This window comes from Habropoda laboriosa, unplaced genomic scaffold (genome assembly GCF_001263275.1).
Source record: "Habropoda laboriosa isolate 0110345459 unplaced genomic scaffold, ASM126327v1 scaffold65, whole genome shotgun sequence".
Classification (NCBI taxonomy): domain Eukaryota; kingdom Metazoa; phylum Arthropoda; class Insecta; order Hymenoptera; family Apidae; genus Habropoda; species Habropoda laboriosa.
In genome coordinates, this window is record NW_017100254.1 from 3,811,815 (window position 1) to 3,835,610 (window position 23,796).

General features: G+C 38.3%; 2 protein-coding genes across 2 annotated transcripts in view; both read right to left on the reverse strand.

Annotated features, from left to right (window-relative positions):
- The window catches only part of LOC108572498 (rap1 GTPase-activating protein 1), a 116,181-nt gene extending 94,006 nt beyond the window's left edge, over positions 1-22,175 (reverse strand). The window contains exon 1 of the mRNA XM_017934748.1: positions 21,796-22,175. Coding sequence (XP_017790237.1) covers positions 21,796-22,175 — 380 coding nt within the window. The remainder of the gene's footprint in view (positions 1-21,795) is intronic.
- A 544-nt stretch (positions 22,176-22,719) lies between these two features.
- LOC108572255 (cytochrome c) lies at positions 22,720-23,792 on the reverse strand (the record flags this gene model as incomplete). The annotated part of the gene is made up of 3 exons (XM_017934455.1): positions 22,720-23,197; positions 23,275-23,416; positions 23,766-23,792. Coding segments are annotated over 3 exons (315 nt in total), but the record flags the coding sequence as incomplete, so codon positions are not given.
- Between the last annotated feature and the right edge of the window lie 4 nt (positions 23,793-23,796).

The following is a 23,796-nucleotide window of genomic DNA, read 5'->3' on the forward strand; positions in this document are numbered from 1 at the left end:
ACACTCCACCTGCTGTTTTGTTCTGGAAAATGTCCAGTTGTTACTGATCAGCTGTAGCCTGTCTAACGACGAGTGAATAAGGTTCGAGTCGTTTGAAAGTGGTTCAGTCCACGTTTTGGGGTTTTTTAAATTTTTGGCGCCAAAACACTCGATCGACGCTTACCTTCTTCGTATTGAAATTTTCTATTTGAATGACAGAAATTTCTATGACTGCCGAATGGTAAATAATTTACTTCAGAAGTAAATGTGATTAAATCGTTGTAATCTCTTCCAGCAAGTTAAGTCCCTCGAGCTGCTGTATTTCGCGAAAATTTACGACGATGCTCGGGAAATTTCGAAAGTTAAACACTGTTTTCCTAGTTTTCGCTACAAATTATGCATCTCTCGGGTGAACGTTATGCTTTCTGTGCATGTTCAATTCATGTAGAAGCAGAAATTTCTAACAGCTCGCTTTGTAATACTTTTTTCCCCGATGTGAAAAGTAAACGATGCACGTTCCATGCACGCTACCATCCCACTTATCTATTTATCTATTCCTAATTAATAATCGCGTAGAAACAAACCTCCATCCAAGTTTATGCTAATCGGCACTAAGCTGCCGATCTGTGCAAAATAAACTACGAAACAAACGTGGTTTACGTCACAATATTCCTTTTACCATGCACACTTTTAACGATGAAAATTGAAGATAGAAGAAACAAGAGAAGAGGGGCAAAAAAACACAAGAGACACTTTCATCCTCGCCAATTAAAAGATTAAACTACTCGTGAAAAAAAAAAAAGAATTGGCTAAAAAATGAAAGCAGTTGCAGACTCATTGTCGTAGCTAACGTATGATTATTCTTTCTTTTTTACTTTAAACTTCTGACAACCCCGTCGTTGTCCCCCCTTCCTCTATTATTCTCCCTCGTAAAGTGTCACCTCCACTTTCACTTTCGTTCTGAAGAGAAGGTTCACGAGACAAGTGGAAAGATAGGTGTGCGCAAGCATAAAATACAGCACGATTCAACAGCCACACAGAGTATATTCCATATTATTTACTTCTCTTTAGAATAAAGGAGGTGCTCTTCGCGTTTCCCTTCAGAATTCTCCGACACTTGGAAATTTAGTCAATTCTACTTATTGTTACTTATTGTTCTTCGACTAATTGCCGACGGTATACCGTGAAATGGCTCGAAACTCAAAACTGATTAATCCTTTAACGGTACATTCCGTGCGAGACTCAGGCTGAGTGGCGAATATTTGACTATTCAACTCGAGAGAGGCCCTTAGGAGGAAAGTTAGAAAGAGACGAGATATTATTATGACGCATTTGAAAATGATCACACACACGGCATAACTGTTAAAAAGATACTTTTCACCGTAATTCATAATTTTATTAGACCGTCAATGCACTCGAGTGAAAAGCGACATTATCGTCAACCACCGGTAAGAAGTTAATTTCACCGGACAATAGGGCCCCTTAACCTATGATTTCTTTTCTAACTAAGCATCTAAGCGTCAGCCATTTTGTTTTACTACTGTGTCAGGTAACGAAAGCTAATCTGTTACGGATTAATAACACTTAGTAATCCTCAGTCTTGCAAATTAAAACGAAAGTTAGGATTACAATGAATTTTTCTTACTAATATAACTATTTTCCTCCCATCTTGACCATAATTTCTGCCACGAGTCTAACACGTTGTTATAGGTTAAAGGGTCAACGAACTGTTGCAAGGTCTTGTATAGTATAGAAATACGGTTAATTGACAAGATTGACACCAGTAGTTTAAAAAAAATAATTTTTAACACTTCACTGAATAACAGAGGTGTAGCCGATGCAAATTAGCGTATCTCTGACGACGACAATTCGCTTCTCCCCTCGTCGACGCGTTAAGCCGAAGCAAATTTTTCTAAAAAAGCTGATTCCACGGAGAACGCATTCTCGGCCATCGGCGATAAAGTTTCGAGCATCTGGAGGAGAGTTGTTAACCCTTCGCACGTTCACGGATACGCACTATTCCCGTGGTTTTTGATTCTCGTTGAATTCATCGCCACTGGCAACAGCCACTCTCTCTCCTCTCGTTCCTCGAGCTCCTTCTCTCTCTTCCCGATTCCTCCAGTCTCGTTCCTGGGGACGAGTACGTTCGTGAGAGCGAACCACGAGGCCTCGGTAGCTCGTGCATGCGGCAGACACGTACAAGCAGGAGCACACACGGGGACCAGAGGTAGCGTATATTTATGGTGAACATAGGGCTCACATGACTAACACTGGAGAATCTGTACTAACCACGTCAACGTTCATTGAATATAAGTGGCCTGCTCTCCACGATTAACTATACTCCGTGCACCGTTTCTTTCTCCTGTCCAGTGGTCAACGACGTTTTTCCAATTTTCTAACTGTTCTAAGTTTGATTTATTAGATCGTTACCTGTGTGTCTTCCGGAGCCTTGATGAAGTAGGAAGACAAACTCCACTTTTTGATCTTCTTGTAATTTCTGTATCGAAGCACACCATTGGTGCTTCGTGTTTCGTAAGCAAAACAAATTTTGTAAATTTTGCTTTAGGGAGATAGGCACTCTTTGGCTTCTGAGTGACTCAAGTGGAATACTCTTTTCATAAGGACACGACTGACACCCGAGTAATAATTATTATTTCTAAGTTTCATGATTTGTGCTAATTTAGGAATGTGTGTGATCGAAACCGCATTAAAGTAATAAATAACAAATGCGTTTGTGGAAAATTTGAAGGCGCAAAAACTAAACCTTAACACAATTGCCTACCTAGCTTCCACATTTCCACCTACCTTTAAACACACGAATTTGCATAAAATCCGCAGTCTAACAATCAGTTTCGAGAAATCGTCATTGGCGGAGTCCTCTTCGCCAAATTCAAGGGTAGTAGCTCTTTAACCCTTTGAACTCCTTCGCCGAGTGCAACTCGACATCAACTTTATTCACAAGTATCTCTACATCGAGTCACACTCGGCACTTATAAATTACCAGTTCAATATATTCCCTTTTACAAACGAAAAGAAAATTGAAAAAAAAGAATCAATCGTTGAAAAGGTCAAGACACCAAATTAGCCTACAGAATACAGTACACTCTAATTGCTAATAAAATACGAAGTACATTTAAAAATCTACGATCGCGTCACATTTTTCCACGCACTTTGACCCAATACGGTTTCCTTCGGAAAAGAAGAAGGAAAAGGGGGGAAACCCCTCTAACTGTCCACCAGCAGTGTCGCAATACACGTTACACACGTGCGTTACACGAGATTCAATTATCGCGTGCATCTCGTTTGCATTTTACCGTAGGATCACACGAAGGCGGAATTCCTGTAATTAGTATGTACTTATATACAGGACACGATCCACGGCGATGAGAAATAAACTCTGACGCAATCGGAGATCGGTACACGACGATACAACTCCGAACAACCGTTTGATTAGAAGTAATGAATCCTTGTCAGTGGTGTTCCTTCGAACATGTCTTCGATACCTTATTATTTCTGCGTCAAGATACATAGCTCCGCTCGTATACGGGAATGATACACGTCCGTTCTTTTATTGCGCTCGATTCGTCAGTATTTTATTCGTCAGCGAACAATCTAAACTTCTGTAAATTGTCCAAGAATTTATTTTCAAATCAGCCGATTCTCCCGCCTGTTTTTTTGCTACGTTCACGTATGAGCCACGAGCCAAACTGACTAACTCCATAAAATCAAATTTATGAAATTTGTCTTATTTATGAAAAATTGAGCACCGAGCTTCGATAATAAAATTAGAAGAACATCGAAAAGGGGAGTTAATCATATTGGCTTCTATGCAAAGCGAAATTTGCATTTACTTTTTATCGTATTTACAATAATTTGTCACAAGAATGCAAGTAATTGTTGACACAACTGTGATAATTCAAATAAGTGCCTTTCCACTGGAAACTTTCGCACAGAGCTAACGAATGGAACCTTAAAAAATGTCCAGTTCAGTAGAGTGAATAATGGCGGCAGAAAAAGTGCATATCCGAGGTTGTATCCTTCACGAATTCCAACAAAGAAAAAATGCTACAAAAGCATATGAATTGCTCTTTCAGATTACCACCAGTTCCGATCGACGCAACACTCCTTATCCGATACCCACTTTCAATCAGTGGATGAGATACAAAAATGGCTCGACGATTGGATCACGTCTAAAGACAGTATCTTTCCGTGATGGAATTCATCGCTCGCCTGGCAAATAGTTTAAAGTTACAGTAAAACAATTGAACAACTTGCTGTCTCTTTTTTTTTTAAATAAACTTTCAGTTTCACTGAAAAATTTCAATTACTCACTTGCACAGCTAATAAATTTCATTTCAACATTTTACAATCAAGTAGCTAGATGAAACATTAATACAATATAATGAAAATTCAATAATGGTCTCACAAAAAGAAAGAAAAAAAAAAATGGAAAATTGTGGATTGAGAAGGCACTTGGGTCTTTTTTTATCAAATTTAAAGGTTCGTTGGAAATATCGATCTAAACTATAAAATTCGTCACAAAGTTGTAATAATCAGAAGCAAAAATAGAGAAAGGTTATGGATTGAAAAGGCCCTTACGCTTTTCTCTATCAAATTTAAAGGTTCGTTGGAAATACCGACCCAATTTTATAAAATTCGACACAAACATACGAGAGATGACCTGATATACATTTAAATAATCAGAAGCGCCGAATTTCTTAATTTCAAAACGACACGTTTCATTTGGTAGCCGTAGTTTACAGAGGGCCGATGGAGAATGAAAACAAACTAAAACGGTCTTTCGTAACATGTGTGCCACGTTTCTCCAATCTTTAAGTCGACGCAAACGAAGATACGAGTGTTTGTTTGCAGTAGATTCCCTCGGGAAACCGGGCAGAGATAACGGGTCTCGAGGATATTCTACTACAGGCGACATTTCTTTGCTCCATTAGAAGGAAGCAGATAAAGCAGAACCGTATCAACGGGAATATTTGGGGAAAATTACAAAAGATCTCTTCTATTTTTCTTTCTCTTTTTTTTTCGAAATTTCACGCGTCGTTTATTTTTACCACCCGTAATCTTGTTAGTTTTCCTCGAGAAATCGGGTGGTTTCTTTTTTTCTACGGAGATTGCGAGCTTACACAAATTTAGATTAAATTTTTACGCGAGTGCGCACATCAGCTCAGGAAGGAAGAAGGAGAATGCTTTCTTGTAACAATATTCCTTTCAAAACAACGTGTTCTAAAATATTTTCCTTTCTTCGTCGTTACACGCCGGTGTTTTACGAAAGAAGAGACCTCTGACAAGAAATTCTTCTCTTCTTTTATTATTCTTTCCAAGGATAAATAATTGATTTTTTTTTGAAGATTCAACTTAAACGTCGTTTTTTCATTGTTTTAGCTCAAGTGGCTTAACAAGCAAAGCTAACAAGAAGCATATGCGTATGTAGCATTATATTGGGCTCTCACAGTGTTCATTATTTAGAAAATAAATTAATATCTGGTGAGTGGAGAGTGGAAGAAAAATTCTATCTGTGCATACTTTGTTCACTATCTTTCGCCATTTTTGAGTCAATTTCAAGACTCCATCCTTCCAGAATTTAGAATTTTTCTAGGCAATGAGTTATTTTTGTTCGAATTTAATAGCGATAACAAAATGTCCAATTAAATCTTTACAAAAATCCATAAAGTATTCTTTGCAAATATCCTCTCAAAACTGTGTCCAAGTTTGTATCTAATATTCAAGTTCTTAGTGTACACAGTAACGTCCGAATGTTCGATTCAATAAATGTCACGGAAAGTTCAACTTCAAAATGCCCCAAATGGTCCACATTCGTGTCACCGTAATATTCAAAGTTCACTAGCAATAGTCACATATACCTCGATATCCCGAGCGTCTTAAAAAATCACCTACAAGAGTATGAATTAAGCTGTAACGTATGAAATGTCCAACTTCAAACCTTACCTACTTTTATACAAAATTTTGTCAATCAAAGTAGAAACATTTTCGCCAACGAGTGACCAGATTTTAACGCAAAACGACCACGTACAACGTATGTTTTCCATCACGTCTCGACGTCGTGAAGAGAAGAAAGCAATTAATTTAATCGAATAAGATAATCACGCGAGTGCCTTTAGGTAACTCGCCGTTTCTTATCTGAAGAGCACCTAGGGGTCTTCGCGTATTCGCCAGGCCCCTACAAGGGTGTTATCGAAAGAAGCCATAAATGACCGCCTCCTACCACCTACAAATCTCCACGTTTAACCCTATTTCTGGTTTGCGCAACATACCGAGTACGATTTTTTTTCCTACATGAAGCTCCCTCGTGCGTTCGAGACATCCAACGGTTGCTATTTTCCATTGGTATTTCAAATGATATTTATTATTCCCTCCTATGCAACGTGATATCACTGCTTTCGTCGTTAATGTCACCGACGTTTACCTTCATAATGTCGCTAAATAACAATTCACCAAAGTTCAAAGTTCAAATTTAAATTTGTTTCTTTAGAAATTCTAGTTGTTAGGTTCGTCCATAATTTCGTGCGATTTTCATCTGGTATTGAACGAAATTCGTAATGTTCGACTATCGACTGTGTAATATACGTGATTCGATAGCTTTTGTTCGTTCGAAAACTATGGAGCGTCAAACTAAGAAAAATGAACTTTGGTGTGAGATAGATGACATTGGACCTGTGGATCTCGAAGAAGAAACGAGCGAAGGGAAACGTTTCTCTGTCACGCTCGTTATTATTTTCCGACTTAAATTCGTCAGAAATAAATTTTATTCATTTTTTCAATGATTTGTTTGGTAATTAATAAAGCAGTAAAACCGCAATGTCTACCTCAGCAAACAGATCCCTTAATTGCCTACCTGATTTTCGCGAAAATAGTGTAAATCAGAAGGATATTGAATAAAACGATCATACATGTATCTTGATTTTCAGAGCAAAATGGCATTATTATCTCAGGCTTACATAAAAGTTCTTTCATATCGCTGAATTTTACACAAATTTCACCTTATCCCTCGTTATCCAAAATTCAACTTTTTTCACTTACACCACTTTCGCATTATACTTGATTTTCGGGACGAAATGGCATACTCAACCGAGACTATAACTACATAGTAGCTCACATAAAAGATATGTAAATCGTGAAATTTTCAAAATCTTTTACTTCATCCCTCGTTACCCAGAATCCAACATTTCCCACTTACACCACTCGTACCTCGATCACTCCCCCAAAAAACAATGCACAACCCCTCGGCAGTAATCTCCGCCACGATAAATTGAATTTCCATCCGGATCATTAATTAAACGGATCCTTACTCGTAGCACATGGCTGTCGAGCTGTTTGCCAGCTCCCCCGGGGATTAAAAGGGGTTTCGCGGTCAAAATCGAGCTGGCTGTAACCAAAAGAATGGAGTAGAATCGAATCCTTTCGGGACGATTCAATTACGGCAACTCGAGAGAGAGCTGGGGTGGCGTGAATTCGCCGGCAAAAAGGATGGGATCGAAAGGGTGTACAGGGGTGAGAGAAGCAGGATGCGCATTTCGGGTTGCATTCCGACTAGAATAGTCAATTTACAGGGCGCGTTGCTTTTTTACCAACAATCTCGCGCGTTCTATTGTGAAGGCGAAATTTAGCGGAATTATCCCGCGACCCCTCTCTCTGCGCGATCATTAATCTTCGTTGAATGTTACTAGTGTCCTTGAACCGCGTGCACCCATCCGCATTCATCAATTCTCGATCGAAAAACTGACGGGTGGGAGCCTAAACTTCCATTTCGAGGAGCAGAGCGAACATTGGTCCGGCTTGTTTCTAACGAGAGAACCGTAACGAAACGAAAAGTGGATAGACCATGATTGCGGTGCGGGATTTAGGTAGCCGTGCTCGAGAGTTTGGGGAGATTTTTAGAGCAGACGAGAAGGAACGATCTTTTTTTCATTTGAAATTATAAATTCGGCTCGGAAGCACAAGTAATGTAACGCAAAAGTAATATTTAATCGACGATATATTGACCATTTGTTTTTCCGGCAATTTTTTAACGACTGCTATGTATTCGGTTAGCATCTTAAATAAACAGTCGGTGTGTACAATAAGATATCCGAAGTCAACCAAAAATTTTAATCTTATTGACCAAATAAATTAATCAACTCTTTAATCCTCTTCTCAAGAAATTCTTATCTTTTGGATTAATTTCAAGTTTCTGAGATTTAACACCTTGCCTTACAACAACGAATCACACTCGTGGTCTAACTTACGCTTGAGATATTACAAAAGTGAGACCTGTTTGCAATAAACTTTCACTTTAACTCAAACTTCAGTTGTAACATACAAGTCAGAGGGTTATTAAATAGAAAGCATACCCAATACCTCAAACTTTTTCATTTAACACATTACTAAAGCCATAAGTACATAAGACAAATAACAATTGAAAAATCGTAAAGTAGGAAGTTAAAGAGTTTTAAAGACTATCAATTCCCAGTTAAATTCTTTCCTTTCTTCTCCTTTTCTCAAACCTAATCATTCAGTAACACGGTATAGAGCTTCACGCTCCACATCTTCAAACACGCTACTTCAGCCCATTACAAATTGAACCCAGACAAAAATAAATTCTTTACTGTGCGAGGACGTCGAACCAAAATAAGAAACGCACCATTATTACAGCTTATGCTATATCCTGAAACATTACTCTCGATTGCTAATCGTCAGCTAATAGTAAAAGACAAAACTGTCCGGCAGACTGTACCGCTCTTTCTTTCGTTCGAAATGAAATTCTCGAGAAACTACTTCCTGATTCTGGCCGCTACCATCTACGAGGCGGATTCCAACTGATGCTGAAACGATCCTCTCCTCTTCGGAAGATTCCCGGGCTATTCCCCGAGCATGCAATTCCTGAAAGAGAGAAAACGAGATCTGCTCGTTGGTATCTATTCCTACACGGAAACATCGAGCGCAGAAAGATAGAGAGAGAAAGAGCGAGGGACACGTGAATGGACATGGAGTATTTACCTATGTAAAGATCAAAGGTGTCACGCAACATGCTGCACACCTGACTCTACTCCCCTGTCGAGTGTATCGCTTTCTTTCCTACGGGCGTAAACCGAATTTCTCAATTAGACGCACCTCTGTGTAGCCTAATTCTTCGCGACCCAATTCCGAGAGCAAAAGGGAAGATCTCCCTGTTGAACGACGTCCGAAAATTCGGATTACGCTGGGCCACTTGGACGTTCTCGTTGAAAATTAACCCTTTCGTGGACGCTTGTTTGGTCAGGGAGTTTGAAAGGAATTCTTTTGACACTCTTCAAATACAGGAACGTCGACTTTTCGAGCTTCCCTTAGAATTTGAAAGAAGAACTGAAAATTGGTGAAGTTAATGGTATTTCGTTCTTTTGAAACTTTTGCTGCTTGGATATTTGAATAAATATCGAAAGGAACGTTTGCAAGAAGTGGCGTAAGAATTTTTCGTTTCATCCGCCTTGACGAACCGTGGAACTATCGTATTAATCGTGTATTCATGATTATTTCAATCTTTGCTCGTAAACAGTGGAAAAAACAAACGGGCTGCGTCGCGTTAAATTTTATAGTGCAATTTAAAATTCAGATTTTATCGTTCTTCTCGAATTTCAACAAACGAATGAATATTCACTGCCTCGATTAAATCAAACGAGAATCAAACTTGAATCTCCGATTTTCTTCTCGCGCGAGCGGAATATAAGCGAGAAGAGTATCGATTCAAATTAACGGATCCCCGAATCCGGAGAGTCGGGAACAAAAGACACAAAAACCTCGCGACAGAGCACGGTGGAGTGTTTTACATAGAAGGCTGGCCAAAATTCAAATTAACTTAGTTAACAAACTCAGTTAAAACCCAAAAAAGTGTGTTTTTCTTACAATCTTATTGGTCGTGTTTGTGACGTCAGAATTTAGACAGAAGAAGGCGATATAAAAGGAATTTTCTTTATCCATCTTCTTTCTATCATCATTAAAATATAGTAATTAAGCTTCTGAATTTTCTGTCTGCAACCTAACATTCTCCAAAATTATCCAAAAATCGACGGTAGATTGTCGACGTTACTACAAAATTGAGAGTTTCAATACGAAAATTTCATAATAAAATAAATCACACATACAAATCGGCTTATCTCTGAATTTTTCATTCCTCCATCAGTTCACATGTACAATTCTACCAGATAATCACGTTCCACCATATCCGAGTGCATTTAACTCCGCTAAAATCGGTCAAATATTTTCAAATTTCCCGCGTTGCGAATTTTTATCCGTGCCAATTCTTCGCATCAAACTTTTTATCTTAAATTGTAAATTTAACGCAACGATCGGCATAATTTCCAAGGAAACTAATCTCCTGCTTCACGAACGGTCGCCAGAAAGCAATTAACCCGTAACGGCGGAAACTACCTGTTCTCCACTGTGCAGCGGCGAAAAAGTAAGCCTAAAATTTCAACAGAACTTTCAATCGAGCGTTATCTTTAACCGAACAGCTTGTTCACAAGCATCCTGCGTTTCCCCCGTTACAAACGAGACTCGAGAACCTTCGACGATTCGGGAAAGATGTTACGAGACGTAGGATCTGGTTCGAAATAAAACAAGCAAGTCCTCCCAGTCCTCCAGCTTCCGTTTCCGACATTTCCAGACCAGATGTTCAAGGTTATCTCCGTTCTTCCATCAGATTGCCCCACTTATTGACACCGATTGCATAATCTCCCGTGTTACCTCCTGGAAAACTAATTTATTACTCAACGATCATCTCCGCTCTCGTCCGACCGACTATCGCGGCTAGAATGAGGATGTCCTCTATACCCTTCCCTGGCATTTCGCAATATACGTTCCCCTTCATTATGTAAAAGAAAGATTTGTGTATGTTCTATCAGATATTACACATACATACGTGTATATAGAGAGACTGTAGGCATGCAGTGACGGTTACATCAAAACTGGTCTCATCAGACACTCTCGACGGCTGCATTTGACAGGCAATTTCAAATAATATTCATGGAACTGATTCATAATCGAATAAGGTCAAGTTAGTTTCCAGTGTGACAATCACGGTGAAAAATTCTTTCCCCTTTCGGATACGTTAATTAACGCTTAAACCTTTATGATGCACAATTGCTGACTGAACCTTAAATGCTACCCATGGAGGAGATTTTGCAGCGTGCGAATTTTGTTTCGTTCAAAAACCCCTTTTTTCTCTGCGTTCGCTATGCAATTTTAGAAATTTGTAACGAGTCAGTGGGATATTGATCAATTTGTTTACTGTGCTTATTTTTTTTTTTATTGTACATACAACTATTTTCTACTTTTTCAAGTTTATCAATTTTATTCCATTCTATTCCCTATTCTTAGCATGAGTTAGAATTTTCGTTCAACCCTCAGAGGTAACTTTAAATTTATTTAGTTAAATTTAAGAAACACTGGTAATGCTAATTTTATAGGTATGTACTCGCGCTATCAGTAGTGACAACATTATCATAAACACAGTTAGCTCGGGGTGAAATTTCACTTACGATAACATCAACGTGATTTTCTTTTGAGGATAGCTTTTAAGGGATAAAACGGCTTTTTATCAAATTCGGTTAGCTTCGCGTGGTGCATTCTCTGCGGAGCGTACCTAACTGTAGCATCGCTACAATTTTCAAGAGTTTTCGTATTTTAAGCAATAACTCCTAAGCATTATGAATACTATGGAAAAAGTGTGAAAGTAGCATTTCTTTAAAACTAAATACAGTAGTAGAAGAAATATTTATTAAATTACAATTAAGTGATTAAATACAAAAATGTAACAGTAGGACCTCCTTTCTTACGTATAACCTCAAAAATATGTAACTCGAAATACGTTCGCTAATTTTATTCCAGGACTCAGTAACAACTTCTTTCAGTTCCGAAATCTCCCAATTCATGATCACAGAATTTTAGATCATTTCGTTTATCTTTTACTTTGGTTTGGTTTTATTACAATCTGTGCTTACCAAACCTCCTTTATCACCGTAAATTATAAAAAAACATAAGTAACGAACGAAACTTAATTAAATAATAAAAAACGAAAGAAAAGGTTAACAACTTATTTTGTACTGCGTGAAATATTACGAATCTTTCCGTAAACGTTCAGGAAAACACGAACACTCGTATTGCAACAATATCTGATAAACCTATTAACTAGATTTTAGCACGGCTAACACGAGAAATTAGAAAAGGTTAAACTGCAATTCACCGTGTGTACAAACCACCATTGTTTACAACACGTTACTATCAATGAACAGTTTAATATCAACTACAATCGAAATACTCTTTTCAATTCTTAATTAAACGCCACGTTCTCACGTACCCGATTACCCCATCTTTTTGCTTCCTATCTTATACTTATTACGCACGTTATAGTGGCTTTAAAATAGCCACGGAGAAAGATTTTCTTTCAATAACACATACCTGTTTGTCCACTTCGGATAAAATTGTTTCCCAATCGTAGAGAGCGTAGAAGAATTTCTGATTATGTACATATTAAGGCATTCTACGTTAGCATTATCACTAACTCGATAAAAGATGTTCCACCGTAAAGCAAAATCAATAGGGCTGGAATTCCCCCAAACGTATCAGCCGCACATTTTATCAGTTTTAATAAATGAATGCATCGCGTGTTCCTCTGGTGGTATCCCTACCACGAGCTTATCAATAACCAAATATGTCCGACACATGAACATATGAAGGATTACATGAAAATCTGACGGCTGATCAAATGTGATTTCAAAGAGCCGACTCAACCTAATGCACCTGGTTTAACCGTGCTTGCTTCGCATCTTCGAAAAGGATCGGCGAAAATATTCTCTCCCTATTCATTTCGTTCCCCTTTATTCCCGCCTTCTTTTCTACTTCGTATTTTTCTCCTTTTCGGCAAAAATTGGCGAAAATATTGTCGCAATATCGTAGAGGATAGATTTCTACGTAACGCGCAGTTTGAATTTTGCCGCGCTTTCGTTTCGTTCGCGAGATATGCGAATTTGTAAACTGCACTTATTTCGAAATTCGTAGCGAAATTAAAAATACTGAGGTATTACTGACGGCGAATATGCAATGGAATAGTAAACGCAAGAGAAATAATGATTTGTAAAATAAAATATATTGTTGTCAAATGTTAGACATATTTTTGTAATCTAACCTTACAATTGAATGCGACTCAAACGCAAATTGTAATCCTAAACTAATTCTGATTTAAAATCGAAATGTGTTAGGTTAGATTAGAATTTCTTCTAATCGTCTAAGCAAAAATCTTGAAAATATATGTCGAGGTTAAGGTAAAAAGATTTCATTTCTTTTTCGAAGAATATTATTTTTATACGAAATCGCATATCTCAAGAATCAATAGAAACCGTTGCAAAATTCAAAGCATGTGTTACTTAGAAATGCACTTTTTACAATATACGTCGAAAGAAATATGATCCGTGCTATGTAAGTTTTTACTAACCTTTACGTTTCTTTCAACGGATTAAGAGGTTATAAATGTAGACAAGAAACTTTTCTGTAGAACACTTCCCACACGAGAGGTAGAAAAACGTCTATTTTTCTGTGTAAAAACAGTTCGCGTTATGGTTACGTGTTCCGAACGAAATTTCCCGTAAATATTCAACTTCGGCAACATGTTCGAATCAAAATGGATTATTTTCATCGTAAATTCATCGGTGACCTACTTCATCCACTAAGAATTGCTTACAGTTCGCGTTAGCGCCACGAGCGCAAACAACCAACTAAACTTTCGCGATTCACTGCACTGTCATGTCGCCGGACACACACTTTCTAGGAACAATTCCGATCCCGATCGCGACGATTCGACATGGCTGTAAACATTGCCATAATATGCACCGTCGCTCGACAAAATGGTACGACCCTCTCTCGAGTAGCACGCGTCATTTAGAAAATGCGCCTTTTGCGAATACGATCCAAGAGGATTTAGGTCGCGAAATATAGGGCGCAGCTTAATCCATGCACAAAAATATATGTATATATTTTCATGGAAATATTCAACGTTTTTATATCTGCACGTTTACGTCGCGACGTGCAACTCGAGAAACTGCTCGTTCCCCAAGGCGTTATAATTCTCGTGTTTACGGTCGCCGCGACCTTCCACGAACGTAAACACAACATATTTTCTATACGTAACGTCTGGACATTAGGAACAGAAACAAAGCTAACGGATTTCTCATTACGCATCGTTTTATATATTTTAATATTTTTCAGATTATTTTCGTAACGGAAAAAAATAACGACGTACTTTTAATTTAAGAGAATTAATATAAATTAAACCGAAACTTGACTAAAGCAGTCATAGGGAATTATTTCTCTCCATGAAAAATGTCAATCCCATGACACGCTTATTTATTTATGTCAGCATACACATTGGCACACGCTTTACAACTATGCCAGAGGTGTTTAGGGTCAATTTACCTACAGGATTAGGGAAGGACTTAGGAAAATGTGGACAATCGATACGGAACACTGATTTGGAAAAACCCAAATCGTTTTAGAATCCACACACGCTGTAGTCGTAGCTGTCGTAGATTATCGTAAGCAGTAAGCGCGTAAAAAATAATCGAATGATTCACCTTGACGTTCAGGAAGTTTATTAGAAAGTTAATCGGAAAAACCACAATGATACTGCGATATTTTTCTTAACCTATTATTATGAAACAATTACATTATTAAAGCGTTCATGTGTCAGTTGTTGCAATTTTCTTAATTTCCTAACAGCTGCAATTACACGTTTCAACAATGTGATCATTTCGACGAACAATACGTGTAATTACAACTTGTTAGAGGAAGTGTGAAGGAAAAGTTTGTAAGAGGATTCCTTCTGAAACATGTTCCTTAGCCATAACTGGCGATTGCGTGCAGTGCGCGAGCGCGGTTACCCGGAATGAGCCACCAAAGGATGCACTGACCTGGACAATTTTCAGAGCTAGCCTCCCCTACCTACGCAAGATGCGACTACTGTTGATCGAATTCGGGCCTACCTGTGGATTGCGATTCGTGGCTCTGGTGATGTAGCTTGGCCGCGATATGCGAACGTTGTGGGGACCTTGAGAAGATCGCAGGAGGACAGGTGATGGCCATATTCGTGACAATTCCATGTGTAACTGGCACGGTCGTCCTCCTTCACGGATTGCTGTCTCCTGGCACCGGTGGTATTGTCACCTGCACCGCCACCACCCTCGGAGAGATGGCGAATCAGGGGACGACGCATCGCGTACGACTTCTATTTCACCGGCACATTCAAAACATTCACGCTGGAATAGCTACGACGCGCCAATTTCACGCGAATATCTCCCAGTTCTTCCTGTCGACCAGCGAAATTGACACGTACCGCGAAACCGCGATTATATACAATATTTTCGACGTAATTCTATTGGTTGGTTTCGTCCAGAGAGACGATTGTTTCTGTGAAACGTTTGCAAATCACGATCACCACACGTCGATCACCACGCTTCAATCTCCGGACGACGTAATCGCCGCACGAGCCCTCGCGAGACTGTGTACGTACTCCTTGCGCGAGTGTTTACGACTATGTCACCATACCACCCCCCATCCTTCTTCCCACAATTTGTCTTACCTGCCACCCACAGTACTGGACCGTACCGAATACTCAATATGATTGGCCGGTACGACAGAAATCTTCAACAACTTGGGAGTCACGTTCTGCTTTACCGATTTATTTCAGAGATGTCGCTACAAGTCTTATCCTCCGACATTCTACTTATCAACTGCAAATATAGCAGTCTATTTTTCAGTTAGATACATATTAATCATTCAATTAAGTAATTAATAGTTTAATTAAACTGTTTTATTTTGTACAAATTGTAAAGCATAAAATTACCTAAACTTTCCTTTCTTTAGAAGTTTCATGTACCACGCTTCCAATATGCGTTAACACGTAAAAAAAAGAACTTTCATGATTGGATTAATTTTATTTCTAGTGTGTCAGTACTTATTTGACAATGGTTTGACCTTTCCGTTACGCTTAATTACTAGAATAACAATCATTCTCTTCGAAACGAGGATTTTCGTTGAAAGAAAAATGCGTAGACTTCGTTTGCAGAAAGAGTTATCGGCTTTGATAAGCAAACCCACATCCGGTATATCAGAATTCACAACCTGCTTTACAAACAGTAGATAACGCAAAAGGATTGCACAGATAATTGGTTTCGATGCAATTGAATCTATACGAAAATAAAACGAATATCACTCGCGTTGTTAAAAGCATTAACATTCTATCGGTCTAAACGTGCTTCGATAATTATGCAGCTGACATTTACGTCATAGGTTATATTCAGTACTTACGTACTACAGTAGGTTTTAATAGGAATAAAACGATTTTCGCCAGTAAACTGGAATGAAATATAATTCAATGGGTAAAGCCTACGAATACAATAGCAGTAGAAATGAGGGAAATAAGAGAGAGGAAGAAAAGAAGAAAGGGGAAGGAAGTTTTGTTTGAATGCGTTACGTAAAGAATATGATCCTTGAGAATAGAGAGCTCACAACGTGAGATCACTGACATATATATATAAACTTGCAGACTTCAATCATCGTCATGTACAAATTGACAACCTTAATGACCCATATTCGAGAAAGGTATATACACGTGCTGCGTTACAATTTTAAATTGAGCGTGCTTGACAGCTTGTTGACAGATTTCATTAAGTGTCAATAACTATGTTGCAAACATTCTATTCTTTTGTGCTCGAGATAAGAAAAACCTTGTAAAGGAATATATCTATTCTTAAACCGCAAGTGTGACTCACTTTCGTTTATTATTTCTCTGCCTCCGTATGCTTCGCAAATGGTTCGTAACTGTTACTTAACAGCTGAGTATTTTTTTTGATAAAAAAAAAACGCAAAGCATGTGTGGGAGAATTAAAGGGGGGAAAGAAAATATTCGTCTCGTTGCAACTGTTTCTAAGAGTTACGACAGAAAATCATAAATGGACTATAGCTTGGGGAAAACAGACTATAGTGTGTACGAGTTCTTTATTGGCTTGGACAAGAATGAATAAAAGACTTTGTTGCATTTTTGACAGAACAACGTTTTATTAGTCAAAGATAAACGTACTTCTAAAAATTCTGATCGCAGTTTCACCACAGTTTCGCAGTAACGGAGACCTTTTCCTGGGATGTCTGTAGTATTGGCGCATAAAACAGTGACTCGCGCGTTAAAGCAAATATTGAATTTATTTGTCGATTTGCGTAGTCAGAAAATATATCGGTCGATGTCGATATCGATAACAGTGAGAAATTTTCTTAACGATCGCACAATAATAAGGTTCAATGGTGAAATCGGTTGTAAATTTACGATTTTAGATACCTGAAGCGCGCGCGATATCATATGCCTCGATAGGAGAAACATTTCAAAGGCGGAAATAAATGCAAACCAGTGAATTTACACGTTTCTCGAATTGTTCGCTGGTAAAGAAGAAACAAAAACGAAGGAATGACGAGAAAGAAATCAGCTTCGAACGAAGTTGGTCCATAACAAAAATATAAAAAAAAAAAAACAAAAAAGAAGAAAAACTAGAATTATTCACGTTCGTACAAAAATAGTCGATATTCACTGGAGTGTCTTTACCCACGAAAGAATTGGTACTGCACGAAGGGACACATAGAAGCAAGTAAACACAGAGAAAGAGTGGGAGATAGAGAAGTAGAGAAAAAGAGAGAGTAAAAGTAACCAAAGATGGTTCGAAATTGAAGGAATGTTCTGAACATAGCACCACGTTATATCCTTATCACTATTCACGTACAAGCTAAAAAACCGTATTTACTATGGCAGGCAATCGTACACGCGTGCACATGTAACCCGTCTCCGAAAGCGTGAACCGAAGAAAGAGGTTAGGTAGACAGAGAGACAAAGAGGGAAAAAGTAGGAGACAGAAGGAAATGGAGAGATATTATAAGAGTTTTGAAATTGGGATGATGATCATAAACGACGTGTCGCGACGAATTACACCTCCCGATTTCGAGGACTTACGCGCTAATTAATGGGTTGGCAAACGACCAATCGATTAACTGGAACCCGGGACTGCGGCTCTATGTGTAACGATGCACACGCGTGTATACGCACTTACAAGAAACGTTTACCGGTATGCGCGTATACGCGAGGACACGCGTACATGTAACTTCGTCTCTCTACATATAAGTGTAGACGTAACGTAGCCAGTACGACGCCCGTGGCTGTTAACACGTAATTGCGTAACGCACTATGGTTCAGCTACCGTCGGTTCAGCTACGTTACAAACCGACCACCCTATGGATACGTAAATCACGACCGAGTGAGAAAAGGGTCGTCGGGCTCACCTGTACACGTGTGACTATGCGCGTGATACGACTACGCACGCAAGCACGCACGCACGCACACGTGTACGCGGTCCTTTCGTATTTTTTTTTTTTTTTCGTAAATTTTAATTCGTTAAATACATCTATGATTGTTGAGGGGGCTCTCTGCACGAGGGCTCTCCTTGCTCTCACAGCACGGCTCAGCTCTAGCAGCCGACCTGGTGAAGCATCGAGGCGAGCCGGAACACGCGCATCCATGCGAATATCCCCGTCGATGGCGAACGACAGATCGCGCTCCTCACCGACGAACTCGACGAATTCTTAAACTCCGCCGATGCCGAGTGACGACGTGCCCCACGATTCGGTGTCGCGTCAATCGAGCAAACCTCGCTCTCCGACTTCCTTTCCTTTTGCTGCTGCTGCTGCGGCGAGTACTTCATCACTGAATCATTTACCATTAGCGAATAATTAATCGGGAGAGTTCCTTTTCTTCCACTAATTCTTCACGACCCCAGTCAGATGCAAGAGTACACACGCGTGAATTTTCATGCAACTAAGTTTATACACGCGGAAGCAACGCGCCAGGAAAGAAAAAGAAAATTATGTGCTAATTATCTTGATACACAGCTCAGACTTACTTCCATTGCGTGCTTAATATTTTTTCAAACTAATCAATCTTCCCTCGCTCTCTTTTTAGAATTTTTTTTTTTAATTCTATATTTCAATTGTTCAATTTAAGTTATTAATAAGTTTGAACTAAAAGTGGAGATTTTTAGAAATGTTAGAATGTTTGATTTGAAAAACTTTCAACCCAGTTTGCCTATCGTGTGTCGAAGTGAAAAAAGAAAGAGGCTGAACTCGAAGGAAGACTAACGATTTTATGATTGTACATTGTAAGCCAGCTGTAGCATGGTTAAGTAATGAGATTTTCCCCTATGTCTTTGCACTACTTTTTTTCTCATGACTAACAGCGAAATTCCTTTCACTAGCAAATCCTCTTTTGTTTAAGAAAGCCGTTTTATGCAACGAAGAGAAAAAGAGAGAGAGAGAGAGAGAGAGAGAGAGAGAGTGTCGCCAGGTCACGATTCACGTACAGTTTGAAAAAATCCGACTGTTTTTTTTTACGTTAATATTACATCAACCTTGACTATGTTTATTCATATTAAACGCTCACTCGGTCATGGCGCAAAGTGCGCTGACATAACACGTTCGAACAATACGCGGGTACAGATCAAAACTTCGCATATTTTCGCAAAAGCAAAGTTCCCAAGAGAAACATAAATGTAATCACGATTGCAACAGAATTTCTACGTTCGAATTATAAATTTGCGTGCGTTGCTGTATCTTTTGTCGTCAGATTTCTTTTCTGTAAAAAAAAGTAGAGGGGTTGCGATGCTTCTCTATATATATGTACAATATAGTACATATAAGCTACACTGTATAAATCAAACATGCATGGCCTATATTTCTAAATATAAAACATTGTTCATATGTGTGTGCATGTGTATGTGCATATACATATAATCAGCGATTGATTAAGCGAAAAGTTTTCGTAGGTTTATCAGTGTCCGCGTTTTCGAGGACTCCTTTTTTCCGGGATTCCGAGAGTAGGTGTATAATGGGCGTTTCAAATGTGTTCTGCTTTTAGTGAAGCGCACGCGCCTCTTTTGGTCAGCTGATTCCCTAGACCTACTTTTTGCCCAATGATGCAGGCTACAAATAGGTATAGCCACGAATACGCGTGTGTACAAATGAGCATATATACACTTCTTCTCCTGCTGCGTATGCATGCGCATGTGTATGTGCACGTATGAGTGTCTAAGTACTCTAGAAAACATTGTGTGCCCTAAATCATGCTTTTTTGCCCGAGGCCATTCTCAAATGCACGAAAGACTAAAACGTATAAAATCCACTCTGGTTTCTGATTGGAAAAACTTTTTTGGCTGTCCTGTACACTTTTGACGAATATTACGTTTAGAAAACAGTGAGATTTTGTTTGGGATAAACAAGCAAAGACTACAAGTAGTATTCTCCTTTTTAATATACGAAGCAATTTTTAATCGTTACTTAAACATCAAGAATGCAATATTTATGGATATAGATGTATAAATAATACGTTGGAAAAATACGTTTTAACCGTAGATGTATGATTTGTATTCTTAAAGTGGATAAATTATACTCATCGCGATAAGTTTTCATCGCGGTACACGAAAGAAACCGTTACATCAATGAATAAATCGTTGGAAGTTTTGTTTTAAATCTGCTAGGAATAAGAGACGTAATGGTTAACACACACACCACTCGTTTCTTTTCAAAAGAAACAGTCAGATTTTTACGATAAAAGAAAAAAAATGACACTCCAGTAAAACACGAAAAAGTAAGTGTAAAAATGTATGTCGAGATTTTTCGATAATGTTTGGATATTTGGAAGAGTCCAAGCAAAGCTTTCGAAGAGTTGTGACCTAGGCGCGAGCTTTGCGCTAGGCGCGCGCGACAGTTTGCATAATTTTTAAGAAACGACTTCAGAGCGCGGCAATTTAGTTGACACTGTCATCGTTATCCATTCTACAGTCATGTCGCACTACGATATATCCGAAATTCTAGCTACGAAATATTATACATTCAAGCAAACAAATGAACGCGCGAATCAGGCACGATTTCAGGTACAATCAGTAGATGTTTTTGGTACATACCTGTGTAGGTTTTATTCAATTCCTAATTCCTCACGCGGAGGCAAACGCGAAAATAGCTCTACTTTGCAACAATTCGTTCTATACTGGTTCGAGGCGCTCCGTGTAGTGTTCTGCGGAGCACGACGAGGTGCATTCGTACGACAAGAGACAGGGACGAGATACAAGGTGGAAAGAGAACAAGAGATAGAGAAGTAGACAGAGACTCTTTTCTTCTCACTCTGTTTTAAACGCTGGATGGAGAAGTGGGCACACGTCGACGCGATCGTTTCGACGAGCAAGTAAATATGGTGGGGGGATGTTCGTCTTCTTGGCTATGTTCTGCAGCGCCGGCGCTGCATCGACCCATCCGTTCGTCGTTACCGATGTACGTTCCGTTTTTACGCTTCACGTTTATATAAATTCTCTATCGTCTGATAATTCATCGAAGGTTGTTTAATTTTTATCCACCTATCTGATACTAAAAGTGTACGAACGTTTGCACGTATGTACGTCGTATAATCTGTTCGTTTCGTAAAACCATTCTGACACGTGGCTCTAATTTGAATAAGGTTTCGAAAGTGACTAGTACTGCGGATAGGCTAATATGTTGTTTTCCACGTAAAAAAGAGATTACATCACCAATAAATTTACAAAACCACGTCTTGTATTTATACGTATTTTCAACTTGTATCGAAAGAAATAATAAAAAAAAATAGTAAATATACACCTGTATTTGTTATGTTCGTACCAACTTACGTTTAAACTAATTCGATTCTGTTTAGTGTTAATTTTGTAAAGTACTTACCCTTCGTCGACGTAACTTGTTGAAAAACAATTGTCCAGATCGACTGGACTAATTGGCGAATTTGTGTTACTAGTTACGATTGACTTCGAAGACAAAAGTGAATCACTACTTTCCGACGAACACGATGTGCGAGATGCTTTCTTCTTAGGAGAACGCAAGTGCCACGAATAGTGTCTCTCTCTTACATACGAGCTACTATGATTAGGATTCGAACTTTGAGAACTCGAAGTATACAATGGACTTTTTGGACTCTTCAGAGCTCCAGAACTAAGGACTCGTTCTAAACGAAGTCTCAGAGAATTTTCTTTCTTTCTCACAACACTATTACTAGTATCACTCAATACTTTGTCTTCTCCACAAAAATCGGAACTATTTTCCATTGCAACTATAAACTCGATCAAAACTGTAACGAATGTAATTTCACGAACAACTGAATCCAAATGCGGTAGTTTTGATTAAATTATTGTATAAAATCCCGGACAAAGCGTTATTTCCCGGTGGTTTTAACCGCATCCTTCCTTTTCCTTATCACAGTAATACAAATCTAGCTTAACTTAAATGTAAATTGAAATTGTTACTTCTAAAATGGATTTTTAACATTTAAATATCACAATACAAAGTTTTCATTATTTAATTTATTGTACTTCCATTCATTGTTTAAACTCTTAAATTTTTACTATTGACACTATTTTCTCATATCCATAATTAATACAATTTTTTTAATATCAGTAAAATTTATAACTGAATTGTCAACAGAGCATATCACTTTATTGCCTTTTTGTACTTTGTTGTATCTTTTATCTAAATGAACCTTATTTTCGGTTGCTAAGAAAAAAATGAGCTTTACAAATTCATTGTCGAATCTGTATTTCCATACTCTCGTATTACAGCTCGATAATTCTTCAAATAGTTTAAACATTGTATAATCACAAATAAATAACAGTGCACAGTCTACATATGGCTCAGCCACAGTAAGAGAGCACCAGAATATCTTTAATGAAGAAGCAGAGCCAGTTCTAGTTAATACTAGTCTGGCTCCTGTCAATGTACATAGTTACATACATGATACACCTATTTATAATTAACAATTTATCACTATTCAGACTTTGAAAACGCTTGAGTGGGGGAGAATCAATGAATGAGTTGAGTGAGATGTAGCGGGATGTACATGAGGTCTGAAGTGATAATAGTACTAGTTTCCTCTATACCCGCTGAACACGTCTAGCGTGTTTTATCATCTTGAACAGGTATTAAGCTTACTTTGATGCCTGTTCAATGTACGCAATTAGATCACCTCGTTCTTGTGGTTTTTTCAAACCAGCAAACACCATTTTTGTACCAGGAATGTACTTCTTTGGATTTTCAAGATATTCAAACAAGGTATCTTTATTCCAAGTGATGCCTAAAACATTACATATGCAGATGAAATTTCAAAATTCAAAATACAGTACCAAAAAGTATTTTAATAGTAAGAGCTACCTTTTGATATGTTAGCATCTGTGTAACTATATCCAGCAGCCTGGCCAGTTTTCCTACCAATTATTCCATGTAGATTGGGTCCCACTTTGTGTTTACCACCAGCTTCAATTGTATGACACTGTGCACACTTTTGTACAAAGATCTAACGAAAAATCATGTTTAAAAAATAGACGAAAATATTAAATAGAAAAAAAATTAAAAGTCGTCAAAATTTTATAAAATATTAGCAGAGATCGCTACAGTATAGATATACAAGTTATAGTTCAGCAGATTCGAAACGGTAAATCCGTATCATCAAAAAATAGTAAGCTATTGTGACGTCAGATCACGTGGGTTATGTATCAACGTTCACACACGTCATGAGATCGGAATTTCCCGCGTACTTCCATGCACGAAATACGAATTTTACGTACTTGACATTCTACAATTATTTTCGCTTAAATAAAAATGATGCAATTTTTAAATTTATACTTTTAATCTTTAATTTTTACCTTCTTTCCTTTCTCTGGATCACCAGCGGGA